We start from the raw sequence: 14142 nt of genomic DNA, 5'->3' as shown, positions 1-14142 counted from the left end.
TTCTGCACCTCCCCTGAAACCAGATGATGTTGAAAGGGGAACTCGTCGCAGATGAGCTATAATGTTGAGGCTGTTGTGTAAACGCGGGGTGTAACCGCCGCCTCTGTATCCATGTTTGGGAAAAAGAAACAGCAATTACGGACAGCAAGTGTTGCACACACACCAAGAGTGCCTAATACGTTGTTTCTTTCCAGGGATTTAGGCACAATCTGCATCCCGTTATGGATGTAGGAGCTGAGACTCATAGAGCTCAAAGGGGAGGCAGGTGCCTTGCTGCTGCCCTGGCCCCCTCTCCCCCCTCATGGAGCAGCCACACACGCGTGGCCACCTGCAAAGCCAAGGGCTGAAAAGATGACAGCAGTATGAACACAACTTCTCCAGTGCCTTACCCAAAGGCTGCAGTGGCTCTGCTCATCTTGGGTGCTGATTTCCCTGTGTTGGTCTTTATAATAATAAAGGATCAGATAAAACACCCCATGACTGTTTGGTCAGGTCAGAGTGAGTCACCATTAAACTAGACAACGCGTCTCAAGGTTTTCAGTCCAGTAGGCTGCCTTTGAGCTCCTAACCAGTTCCCACTGATGTCAGCAAAAGATCCCTATCTAAAGCACAGAAGAATCAGGGGATAAGTATGGTTTCAAAAGCAAGCTGTTTGCTGATGCCGTGCTTTAGAAAAGAGACAAAAAGATTTTGCTCTGTATAGATTTCAATCTGTTGAAAACCAGTATATCAAGAAGATGCCTTTTGGCTCAAACACAAACTTGAGAGACTTGCATGATACTTCCACTATTAAAGAAGAAAATATTACCTATGTTGTTTGATAAACAATATTAAACTGATGCCTCAAGGAAGCTTCACAAAATGTACAATCTCTTTTAGAAGCATTTTCCTGAGAAAGCAGAGTGGATCACTGTTGGATTTGACCTAGGCTGAGCCCAAGCACTGGCTGTGCACGTCTTAGGAAGCAGACAGTTCAGCACAACTCCTTGCTTTGTCAAGTTCAGTCAGTGAATGATGGATGTGTTCCACTCAGTCAGACACTTCAGCTCAGTAACACTGGACAAACAGGGCCAACAGCATTCAACAGTTGACAAGCTCTGCTTTCAGTTAATTCTCTCTTAGTTGCCCAGATTTAAGAGGGCTTGCATTTTCAATTATTTGCATTGCTCTCTTACCAGTTGTAGAGAACAATAAGGTCTCCCCTAAGCCTCCTCCAGACTAAACAATCCCAGTTCCTTCAGCCATTCCTATAAGACTTGTGTTCCAGACCCAAAAATGCTGTTAACTCTAGAAGAGCCCAGGAATCTGTACCACAGATGACAAACCTGCTTTAACCAAGGAGATGACTTTCAGACAGTGCTGCAATAAATCATCCGAACCTTCTCTATAGGCAAAGATGGATGAGATGATGCAGCTCAAATGCTCAAAGACTGACTGTACACAAGCCATATGCTGCTCTCACGGCTGGATTTTATTTCTTCTAGCCATAGCAAAAACACTGCTGGAACTCAGGGATCCTATTGAACCAGAACTGGATTGGGGCTGCCACTTCTACACTATGGGCACATTTTAATTTTGCTTTCAATGGGCTCCCTAAGCAGCTTTATTTGTCCTTTTATAGAGATTTGTAACAGTAATACTGTTTTTCAGATACACTAGACATCAGGTTCTTACTAGATATTCCAAAAATACCAACTTCTGCCACAAATGAAAAGATTCCTTAAGATGTGAAGTTTATTTTGTCTTTAAATTGAAAGTGGTGCCATCAGGTTGAGAGACTTCTAGGCAAGAGATTTACAAGCAAGTATATTACATTGTACAAACCTTGCCAGACAGGACTCCGAAATAACACAGTCACTTTTGAAAATGCTCATCTGTTTGACTTGATTTAATTTCGTTAGGGAACCTCAAAATAAATTGATCATTCTACTTGCTCCAATGCTTAGATTACAAGAAGCACAATAGCTGAAAGCTGTTCTCAAGTGAATCTTGTTTCTTCATGCAAGGAATTTGTCAGGGATTTACAGATCTTTAAAGCCAGAATATATCACTATCACAATCTAATCTGACATACTGCATACCATAAATCATACACTTCGCTCACTGTACTGTGTTAGCACAGCTTGCATTCTTTTGTGCAACATCTTTGCTTCTTTGAAGGGCTTTTGTAACAATTACCGAGTGGAAATAATTTAAAGGGCATTTTAAAACATGTTTTCTTAAATAGGCTGATTACAGGGTCACTATGCCACTTACAGAATTTTTGAAGCAAAAGTCTCCCCTGATGTGGGGAAGAACTTTTGCTTTAACACGACAGCACATTTTACTAACACATAGAATGTATAGCAAAATCAACAGATTGCTTGTGATGCCTTAAAAAGTAACCCAATGACCTCCAAGACCACCAATGACTACCAAGCATAAACCACAGACTAGAAAAGATACTGTTTTTGAATAGTTTCAATTCTTATTCTTCTAATTAGCTATCCTCTTCACAAATGCTCTAAAAAATTGCTTGTTTCAGGACTCGAGCATTGCTCTTTACATTACTCTGAGCCACAGAGTGCTCTAGTCTGAGAGGAAACCATGAACACCCAAGCTCCAGAAGAGAAGTGTACAAAAAATCTGTGATTGTATTTAAAGGTGTGCTGAGCAATTTCAATGTATTGGTTTTAAATTCTGAGGGAAAAAAATGTTATCTAGGTAGCTTTCACCTAATAATCTTTTATGTGCAGCATTCTAAGTCACCATGGTACTACATGACCCAGCTCTTGGTGGTCCCTCAAAAGAGTATTTTTTTCCATCTTGTCTCTGAAACAGGTCTCCTAAGAGCAGGGTGCATGGGACAAGGTTAGCCCCAACAAATCCACCAAGAAATCAGCTCTTTGGGATGGTATCTCAGAGAAATGTTGATTTGATGGATGCTCTTCACATCCTAAAGACACATTATGCTTCATCAGATGCTATTAACCATTTACAGAACATGAAAAAGGAAGGATACTGCAGACACCTCTCTAAAGGAAGGATACTGCAGACACCTCTCTTTAGCTGCTCCCTCAGTGCTCTGTCACAGGCTATTATTTAACAGTTTGATTGTTATATTAACCCCCAGCAAGTCGTTGTATAAGTTGTTTGGAAAAAAAGAGGTTATCTGTTGCTTACATAAAGCATTCTGTTCTCTATTGTATAGCTAGAAGCTACTCAAGGGAGAGTGCTCACCTAAAAAGGGGCAAATGTATGAAGTGTGACCTTACGTAAACTTGGATCCTACTCTGGCAAGACTCCAGGCTATCTGCTAAAAACATCAGTTACTGTCATGTATGAAACGTATGAAATATGCAATGAGAAGCCCACCCAGCACCTCTGAATAAGAAACAATCTAAGAAATGATGTTTAAAATCAGTAATGGTTAATTGGCAGTGTATTACGTTTATAAAAGCTTTCTGAGCGCTAGGAAATCAGACATTGACCAAGAAGGGGAAATACACAGGTTGTAAAGGTACTAGGAAAGCATGACAGGCAGAAATATTGCCGAAGGATTTTTCTGATCTTCTGGCCCAGATATATCATAAACTGAAAAAAAAAGAAAAAAGAAAAAAGTCTGCATTCATTAAATTACAAGTATTTCTACTCTTGCACTAAAAACACTAAATAACATGCAAAATAAGATACGTTAGCTCTGTTTCTAGTGAGTCACTTAAATACAACAACAGTGTAATGCATTCTGGACGTCCTCATTGAATGTTCCCCTATGGAGAGAGTTTGTTTTTAATAGCCTAACGAACACTTTTCTGGAACCATTTAAATCTTTAACTCATTTTGCTTTATAGCACTGGCCGTTTTCCATTCTCTGTGAAGCATTTTCAGTCAATGCGCTTGACTCACTCTTCTGAAATCTTAACATTTTGTTGTCCATCGATGATGCAAACCCAGAAGAAGCAGCTCCTAGCTTCAAATCGGGGGCAAAAGTATTTTGGCGGTGCCACACATGAAATTTAAGCTTCCAGTGAACAAATCCTTGGATTTTTTTTTCCCCCAGTCTCAGTTGTATATTGAATAAATATGTGAATAAATTGTACTGATTTTCTGAAAGATGACAGCATTGTATTACTAACTCCTGTCTGTTAGCTCTTTCCACTGCCTTTTCTTTCATGTAGGATAGAATAGGTTTGTAATTGCTTTCTCTGGTCCAAATTCTGTAAAACCAACTGAACCAGCATGGGGGAATATATACAGCACTGCAATAGTGACTGCAGGATTACATACTACTTAAAGGGGAGAAAAATACCTTATGCAAAAGCATACATGGAGAATGTCCTAGTAGTGCAATTGCATTTGCTCATCAACATCCCCAGCTGGAAGCCACTGCTCCCCAGCCAGGTAAGCATATTCTGTTAGAGCAGTTCACCCTCTCTGCTCTTCCACACGCCTCATCTAGCAAGCATATTGTGCAGACACCTAGAGTAGTAAAGCCAAATGACAGCAAATCTTGTTACAGAGCAACTTGTACAAGATGCACATGCAATACAGAGGCCTGAAGGCCAGCCTGTTTAGTAGGAGTATGATTACAGCAAAAATAAACTTTTTTCCTGGCCGGTATTATGCCAGAAAATGCTGACCAGTTATCCCATCCTAACTTCACACTGGATTACATATGATATCTCCTGCAGAATGATATCTCCTGCAGAAGTTGACATCAGCCAGTAAGCTGGTAAGCACCACGCTGTTTGGGCTGGATGATTTCTGTCAGAATCACAGTTGTGTAATTGTATACTCTTCGACATGACAGCCTGCAGATACAAGTCAGATATTGATGAACTTGGAACCTAAGAGCTTCAGGAGACCAAGGCAGAAGAAAACTCATTTGTAACGCACCTTGGGCTTAGCTATGAGTGCAGCAACAAAATGTAACGGAATATTAGTGAGAAGGTTCAACCCTAACTGCCATACCACCAACATCTGCCTCTGATATTCTGGGCAAACATTATAAAACAGGAGGAATTACTTTCAGAGTAGCCACCATAGCATCTAAAGTATCTTGGGATCTTCAGACTGCAAAGGATAGGACAGAGCTCAGGATTGTAACCAAGTACTTGTCAAGATCATAGTTTGGAGTTTAGACCACTAAATTATGCATAAATCTCAGAAAACAATAAATTAAAAATATGTTTGTTTTCTGCTGGTTTTTCTTTTGTTTGTTTTGTTGTTTATTTGTTTTTAACCAGCTTTATCATTACCTATGAAAATTAGTAATCTTCAATCACGTCGCATTAAACTCATAGGTGGTCAAATGTATTTAGCTCACAACACTGTGAGGATCTTCTTTCTCAAATTTTTGAAAGTATTTTGGCAAACATGTTTATACACAATGCAAGTAAGTACTGATCTGCTGTTTTGGATGGGATGAGGGAAGCAGAGAAGCAAAGATCTGATGAGACTTCTGTTTCAAGGTACTGGCTTCTCCAAGATAAAATGTTAACTTTCCTACACAGATAAAACAAACATAGAAGGAGCTGTTGTATATATGTGTGTTTTTGTCTAGCCAGGTATGCCAAGCTTTAATAAGAATATTTGTAAGGCTTCACCATTTCTTATTTTGAAAAATACATACATTTTAAGCAAGTCAGCAGCGAAGTCTCCTGTGATTTGATAAATAACCAAACAACCTGTAGTTTTACCATGAGTGGTGAAGTATTTACTACCATGAGAGTCCTTCTGCACTGTTGCTGCAGATCTAGACTCATTGTTTGGCTGCATGTGACTATTTTGTTTGAAGAAAATAGAAGTTCAGGAAACTACCCTTCAAGCAATTTACTTCTGCAAAAGCAATATTATTAGTACTCACAGGTTTGTCTTACTCCTTGGCATGCTTGCAACTTCTGACCAAGACAGATAACTAGCACTCATTTATACTTATTTTCCCTCAGCATAATGCAATCGATTATGAAAAATACCTATGAAAACAATGTTTTTGCTATTATTGAAACCAAGATGGTCTTTTTTTGTGTGTGTATTGAGCCATATATATTTTTTTCACTTTTAGCCAAGAACGTTTCTACTGTACAGAGTAGTCTTGTGGCTCGGGTAAGGAGCTTGTTCTACCACGCTTAGAGCTGGGACTGAGCAAGCAGAGGCAATATCACCACTAATGAGAGGGGCAGCACAGCAGGACCGGTTCTACAGAGAAAAACAAGTATTGCTGCTGTCCCAGCAGCCGTACTGTGGGACCGCTTAGAGGTTAGCTGTAGAGGGGTGCCATGGAGCCAACGCCCACTGCAGCTGCAGCCCATTAAGTCCTTACAACTTGAGCTTCCCGTGCTAAAAGCACACATTTCGCACACGCCGATACCACTTTGGGATGTGAGCCAAAACGCAACGAGGATTACGGGTTAACTCACTTCAAAGGGAAGTTTGATGGACGTGCAAACCAGGGCGCTGAGGGACGTGGTTCAGTGGCCATGGTATGATAGGTAAGATAGATAAGGTCTTGTAGTTCTCTACCGACCTTAATGATACTATGGAAAGCGCACACCTGATACCAGCCTAGAATGTAGTTACAGCCTCAGCAACTCGGGGAATCCTGGCTTTCAGCCACTCGCTCCCCACTCCTGCCTGTCTGCGGACACGGCAGCCGAGAGGCCAACCACCCGCTCACCTCACCCCGGCGGCCGGCGGAGACCGACCTCACCCCACTCACGCGCGGCCCCAAATCTCGCGAGACGCGAGGCGCCGGGCGGGCTGGGAGGGAGAAGGACGGCGGCGGTGCCGGCGCTGCTGAGGAGGCGCCAAGGAGGCGGGGGAGGGGGGTCCGGCTGGGCGCCCGAGTGCCCGCCCCCGGGCCGGCAGGACGGGCCGTTCCTTCTCACCTTAGTTCACCTCCCGCATGCCGCCGGGGCCGGGGGCGCTGTGGAGCGGGGCTCGGGCCGCCCGCCATGGCCGAGGCAGGAGCGGGGAGCGCCGAAGGGGCCGAGGAGGAGCGGCGAACCGCTGGAGGTGGGTGCGCTCCGCTGTCATGCTGCGGATGTGGCAGCGCACGGATGGGGTTCGGGCTGGACGTGTTTCTACGTTCGGCTTAGTTCGTGGCATTTTGTTCCCGACACGCGATTAGCTGCGCTCTTAATATTCCTTTTTTTTTTTCCTTTTTTTTTTTTTTTGCGGCTAATGTGATTTAAACGTAGCGATGTTGGCCGCTGTGTGCTCCAGCAAGTTGCTGTAACGCGGGCGGCTGTAAAGCAGAGCAGCAGCAGCTGTCCGTGTTCCTCCTGCTCGGTGCCTCGCTTCCTCTAGGCGGAAGGCTGAGCCCGAAAGAAGCGCTGTGCTCGGGGCTCTGAAAGGCAGAAGTCGCCGCTGCAGTTCTGCTCAGTTAGTGCCGATTCTTGAGGTCTACTTGCCGCCGTTTTAATGTGCTTTGGGTTGGGTTCTGTGTGTTATAACGTTTACGGGGATCCTGGCTGTCCGGGGGGAGGCGAAAAAGAGGCATTTTTCTGTCCGTGTGTGCTTGGTTGGTAAAGTAGTGGTGTAATTCCTTATGATGCGCGTACCGTAAGGGGAGGAAATAACAATAATAAAGCTCGGTGCAGACGTTTGCATTAAGTGGGAAAGTGGTGAACCGTAGGCTTTTCCGTATTGGAGTGGAGGAAACCCTACTACGTGGTTTCTTTTGTTAATCGATGTTTGTAGCTGTTCTTCTAACAGATTTTGAAGAGATGGAGTCTTGATTAATTTTATTTTAAAGATAAAATTATCTTCATTAGCATGGAATAGATCCACGCTGATATTAGCTGTGGAGTTTTTTCCCTTGAGGTGCACATTGCTGTTAGTACACCTGGGCATTATTAAAAACCAACTCTAAACTGGGCAGTTTGTATCAGCTAAGAATGGTCTTCACTGTAAGAAAAATATCCTTGTGGGTGACTGGAGGTGCTCTGAAAACTCCTTCCCCAGGGCTTGTTTAAACCATGGAAGTTGTGCTGTGGACTTACGAAGCCAGTGTTTTACTTAAGATAGAAGCTATCTTCTACTCCTTTAGCAGTATGTGATTGGAGAGTTACTGGTGTTAGCTTTTTTTGCTTGTTTGTTTTTCAGTGTTCTCCTCCCTCTCTTCTCCAGTAATAAATTGAGATATATGAGACTCTCAGTTTCTGTCAGTGACCTGATTTGAGCCTGGAAGTGACGAGGAAAGCAGGGTGATCTTCCAAGGGCTTTGAGTATCTTTACATTAGTTACAGTCTTGCTTTTTAATACGCTAATAGGTTTGAGCAAATAATTAGTGTTTTAAGGTCTATTAAGTGAAAATATTATTTAATTAGTAAGTTATGATTCCTGATTATTTTCTTCTGAATGTTAAAAATAGATACAGAAAATTGTCAATGGCCCATATTAATATTTGGTTTACATTTCTGCAATATAGGATATTAAATTTTTTCTTTTAATCTACTTGTGGCATTAAAAACCAATCCAGTGTCCTTAAGCTAACCTAGAAGAGTTAATTCTCTATTTAGTATTGTGCTTAAGATGGCTTTATCAGTGCTGTTTGCATCTTTCTTCTGTTTCATGCATGCTTATAAAATGCAATGAAAAAAAAAAAAAAAAAAAAAAGTATGTTTTATGCAGCACATTTCTACTGTTTTCACAACTTGACCCAGATGAAAATGGTTGCCCCAGCTTTAACTGTGTACTCAGTGGGCTGTGGTCCGGATGATAAACTTGCTTTAAATAGTCTGAATATGGTTTTCATTGACTTGTTATAAAGCTTTAAAAGCAGAAATATGTAATGCAACTCTCACTCCTATTTAGAAAGTATGGTTGGTTGTTTTACTTGTATTTAGACCTGAGGACCTGTCTGATGATGCATGAACCTATAAACTTTTTCTCATACAGTACAGTATGTATATAGGATATTGCTATAGTTTTTTCATTCTTTAATGAAAACATGCAGTAGGAATTAATTAGAATAATTTTAGAAAGACAATTCTGTGGTAAAATAAATCAATTTACGTGATGTTAAGCTTTTGGAAATTATTTGAATCATCAGCTGTCTTGTGTGAGTGTGCTTATGTATAGGTACAGGTAGATATCCCTAATTGCTTAAGTAGACAGAGACAGCTGACATCTTCAAACAAAAAGTTCGAGTGTGTCAAGTGTTACAAAACTTGTGTGTCTTGAGTTATAACCTGGTTGAGAAAATCTAGATTATCATAGAATCACAGAACGGCCCAGGTTGGAAGGGACCTCAAGGATCATGAATCTCCAACCCCCCTGCTGCATGCAGGGCCACCAACCTCCACGTTTAATACTAGACCAAGCTGCCCAGGGCCCCATCCAACCTGACCTTGAACTCCTCCAGGGACGGGGCATCCACAGCCTCTCTGGGCAGCCTGTTCCAGCACCTCACCACTCTCATAATAAAGAACTTCCCCCTGACATCCAACCTAAATCTTGCCTCCCTTAACTTAAAACCACTTCCTCTTGTCCTGCTGTTAATCTACCCTTTCCAAGAGCTGACTCCCCTCCTGTTTGTAGGCTCCCTTTAGGTACTGAAAGGCTGCAATGAGGTCACCCCACAGCCTTCTTTTCTCCAGGCTGAACAAGCCCAGCTCCCTCAGCCTGTCTTCGTAGTGGAGGTGCTCCAGCCCTCTGATCATCTTGGTGGCTCTCCTCTGGACCCTCTCCAACAGCTCCCTGTCTTTCTTGTCCTGGGGGCTCCAGGCCTGGATGCAGTTCTCCAGATGGGGCCTCACAAGAGCAGAGTAGAAGGGGCCAATCACCTCCCTGTCCCTGCTGGCCACCCCTCTTCTGATGGAGCCCAGGATGCCATTTGCTTTCTGAGCTGCACGAGCACACTGCTGGCTCACGTTGAGTTTTTCATCCACCAGAACCCCCAGATCCTTCTCTGCAGGGCTGCTCTCAAGGACTGCTCCTTCCAGTGTAAGGATCCATCCATGTAAGGATGCCTGGGATTCCTTTGGCCCAGGTGCAAAACTGTGCACTTTGCTGTGTTGAACCTCATTAGGTTCACCCAGGCCCACCCTTCCAGCCTGCCAAGGTCCCTCTAAATGGCATCCCTTCCTTCCACTGTGTCGACCACACCACTGAGCTTGGTGTCATCAGCAAACTTGCTGAGGGAGCACTGGATTCCATCATTGATGTCAGTGATAAAGATGTTGAAGAGCACTGGTCCCAAGACAGACCCCTGGGGGTCGCCGCTCATTACCAGCCTCCACCTGGACATGGAACAGATCACCACCCTTTGCAGCCTTTCAACCAATTCCTTATCCTCTGGATGGTCCAGCCATCAAATCCACATCTCTCTGATTTGGAAATTATTAGATTAGATTGCTTATATACCTAGATATTGGGGATGATTGGGGCGGGAGGCACAATACCCCTGCTTCTCTGTGTGATTGCATTCATGAGGGCTTCAGGCTGAGACCCTTGCATCAAGTAAGTACTCAGAGGCTGTGTGTGTGTTAGCATTCTGATTCAAAGCAGCAGCATTATTTTGATGTGATCATCCTTGTTCCGTGCTCGCTGGTTTGGCTTGCAGTGCATTTTTGCTATAGATGGGTTGAACTCTTTTCAGAAAAAATTGAACTAGAACTTTATTGTAGGAAGGTGAGTGTTACTCCAGCCCAAACGTTCTCCAACTCCAAACTTAAGCCAAGGGTTGGTTCTCAGACAGCTTTAGAACACGTGGATGGTAAGGATTTTTCTTCACTGAACCAGACAATGGAATTTAGCATAAGCTCATTGGACTACTTTAAAACTAGAAACAGGGACTTCTGCTGCAATCACCTGCTTCTGTCTATTAAACTGTTGTACTACAGCTTTTACTAACATAGATACAGCCTAATAGCTCCTGTGGATGGATTTCAGTTTCAGTAAGTCATTTACGTAGTCAGAGGAAGGGCCACTTATGTATCATTGTAACTACACCCACTTTCTGCACAATTTTGAGTTCTTTAAACTTGCCAAAGCTTGAATTTCTTGCAAATGGTTTTTGTGTGTGCCAAGGAAACATACGTTTGCAAAATACACACTTTAATAGTTTGATTATTTAAAGCGTGTTATAGAATGTTTTTCAAAAGATTGGAAAAATGTATCTGTGGTCTTAGAAACTTCAATTCAAAGGAGCTTCTTTCGTCTTCTGCCAGGAAGTGTTTCAAAATGGGAAGTTGGATTGTAAATGCGTTCTTATTCTTAGAAAGATTTGTGTTAGTGTTACCACATTGATAACTTAAGCAACTGCAGAGTAATTCTCACAAAGTCTATGGTGTACATTTATCCTCAGAAAACATGGTGTGCCACCCGTAGCTGTTTGGGCTCTTCTGTTTTGTTGTTTGCTGAGGTGATTGGAAAATATCAGTGAATATGTTTTGCTGCAATATTCTGGCAGATGGATTTAGATGTTCTTTTATTATTATTTTAAAAAAAAAACAAAACTGTCTAAATGAGAGCTGATGGCTTTTTTATTGATGTATTAATATCACTCAATGTTTCAGGAAAACCTATGAGGAGTTAAACATATGTTTAGCCAAAAGCTAAACTTTCATTGGGGGGGGTGAGTAGGCCATGGAGTAGTGATGTGTGATCAAGGCAGTGATTTTGAAAGGCTGTTTTGAATTTAAACCTCAATGTATGTGAGGCAAGCAGCAGCAGTCTGTGGCTGCTGCATTGTAACAATTGTATGATAATTTTATAGCTACCTTGGGTGGGACTCATCTCACTTACCTTTAGATATCTTGAGCGTAGACATTGGCATCTCAGCTAGTTACTTTCTTCTTTGAGTAATTACTGAAGGGAAGGAGGTAGGCACTCTTGGACTGCGCTTCATCTAAGCGTGCAAATTTATTTTAGATTGAGATGAATCACCCTAGAAATGTACTTCATCAAACTGATTGTAGGAGTCTATTTTAAGTTGAGATGAATCACCCTAGAAATGTCTTCTACTCTCCAAGAGAAGCTAGAATGGCTAGTTCATGTGTGGACATGATTATTTGCTCAGATGAATCTCACCATTTATGGCTGATGGAGTTTGGCCTTAACTCTTTTCTGATAGACTTTGTTTAGGAACCGACAACATCGGTGGACAAAGGAAGGGCAGCTGATGCTGTCTACCTGGACTTGCACAAGGCCTTTGACATGGTCCCACACCACAGCCTCATCTCTAAATTGGAGAGAGATGAGTGAAGGGTGAACTATTTGGTGAATATTGGGAGGAAGATTGCAACCGGAGGGTAGTTGTCAATGGCTCTATGTCCAGGTGGAGGCTGATGATGAGTGGTGACCTCCAGCGTTCTGTCTTGTGACTGGTACATCTTTATCAGTGATGTAGATGATGGGGTTGAGCATACCCTCTGCAAATCTGCTGATTACACCAAGCTCTGTGTTGCAGTTGTTACAGCAGAAGGAAAGGATGTCACCCAGAGGGTCTTGTGCTGGCTTGAAAAGTGGACCCATGTAAACTTTATGAGGTTCAGCGTGCGGGGTGTTACACTTTGGTTGATCACAAATATGTGTACTGACTGGGATAAGAACTACTTGAGAGTAGCCCTGCGGAAAAGGTCTTAGGAGGTCTGGTAGATGAAAAACATAATGAGAGCCTGCAGTGGGCACTGACAGCCCGGAGGGACAACAGTATCCTGGGCTGCATCAAAGAGATGTGGCGAGCAGAGAGATAAAGGGGATTGTCTCTCTCTACTCTGCTCTTGGGGGGCCCTATGGAAGTCTGAGGCACTCAGCGCATGAAAGGCATGGAGCAGTTGGAACAGGGCCACAGGAGGCCACAAAGATGATCAGGGCCTGGAGCACTTCTAGAATGAAAGGCTGAGGGAGCTGGACTTGAAGGGAGCTGAGAAACAGGAAGGAAATTAAACAGAAAACCAAACCAACACGAGGGTGGATAGTGATAGGACAAGGGTGGATGTGTCTGTGCTAAAAGAGGGGAGATATAGATTTGGCCTCAGGGGAAATTTCTCACTAGGAGGGTGGTAAGGCACTGGAACTGGCTGCCTGGAGAAGTTGTGGATGTCTCATCCCTGGAAGTGTTCAAGGCTAGGCTGGATGGGGCCCTGTGCAGAATGATCTAGTGCTGGATTTAGTGGTTGGCAACCCCGCTCATGACAGAGGGGCAGGAACTTGGTGATACTTGAGGTCCCTCACAGAACCACAATACGGTTCTATGAAAACCTCAGACCTGTTATTAGTGAAAATTTCAGAAACATGGCATGTATTTAGAAAATATTGTCAGTAATTAGAAAAATCTAGATCTCTCAAGCCTTATATTTTGATGCGTTGCATGTGATCTGCACAGAACTATTGCTGAACACAGGAGTGTAGCGTTACATGTAGATGATCCTTACTTCGTATCCCAGCCCTAGACAGTAGTTTTGTGTTGATAGGTATATGTGGGGTTCATATTGAGAACTAAACAGGAATCATATATGGGCATATGTTTTCAAGGAGCTATTCACCTAACTTTAAAACTTAAATTATCTGTATACAAAGGCCTTAATAAAACTGCGAAATAAATAGTAGTATTAGTGAATAGTGTCATTCAAGTTTGAATTTTGTTAGACTTGCAAACCAGGTGTCTGTAAGTAATAGCATTTGGACTGGAAAAACAAAATGTCTCTAGTTGAATTATATTAGTAGTTTAGAAACTGGCTAATGATTTTAGTTATTTCAGTCACCCGAGAAAATAAACTTGGATATTATTGTTCTTGAAGCAAGAGTGCTATGAAAGTGGAAAGTGTTTAGTTTTGCTTCATATTTTCTTAGGGACGTTTGATTTTACTGTTAATGAATGGTAGGAATGTAGCTGAGAATCTCCTGTCGTAGAAGCAGTTCCTTGTTATTGGACTACATTCTAGGTCATGCTCTTTCTGACCCAAATGATTTCTGAACACTTTATCCATCTCCTAAAGTGCTATAAGCAGAGAAATGAAGGAATCTTTCATTGCAGAGGGCAGGAGATTAAGTTATTCTTCAGGGAGAGGGCGAGCAGCTTGGAATCACCTAGTCCATAGTCAGAGCTATTGAGAAAGCCCCAAGGGGTTGTTATAAAGCACTTGCTGACTTCTCAAAGCTCACCTCGCTTTATGAACTGCTTCATCTGCTGCTTGTTCAGTGAGTAGTAGGTAT

General features: G+C 42.6%; 1 protein-coding gene across 5 annotated transcripts in view; it reads left to right on the top strand.

Moving 5' to 3' along the window:
- The first annotated feature begins 6341 nt into the window (after positions 1 to 6341).
- Positions 6342 to 14142, top strand: part of BMAL2 (basic helix-loop-helix ARNT like 2) — a 38755-nt gene continuing 30954 nt past the window's right edge. For 2 of the 5 annotated variants that reach the window (XM_052690646.1, XM_052690643.1), the window contains exon 1: positions 6792 to 6993. In XM_052690646.1, coding sequence (XP_052546606.1) covers positions 6933 to 6993 — 61 coding nt within the window. In that variant the 5' untranslated portion in view covers positions 6792 to 6932. Of the gene's footprint in view, positions 6471 to 6790; positions 6994 to 14142 lie in introns of those variants that run through there. The other 3 variants (XM_052690645.1, XM_052690644.1, XM_052690642.1) reach the window with 3 other exon arrangements.

The sequence above is a fragment of the Tympanuchus pallidicinctus genome, unplaced genomic scaffold (genome assembly GCF_026119805.1).
Source record: "Tympanuchus pallidicinctus isolate F22 unplaced genomic scaffold, pur_lepc_1.0 scaffold27, whole genome shotgun sequence".
Taxonomy (NCBI): Eukaryota; Metazoa; Chordata; class Aves; order Galliformes; family Phasianidae; genus Tympanuchus; species Tympanuchus pallidicinctus.
This window is presented reverse-complemented; position numbering and strand designations above follow the sequence as displayed.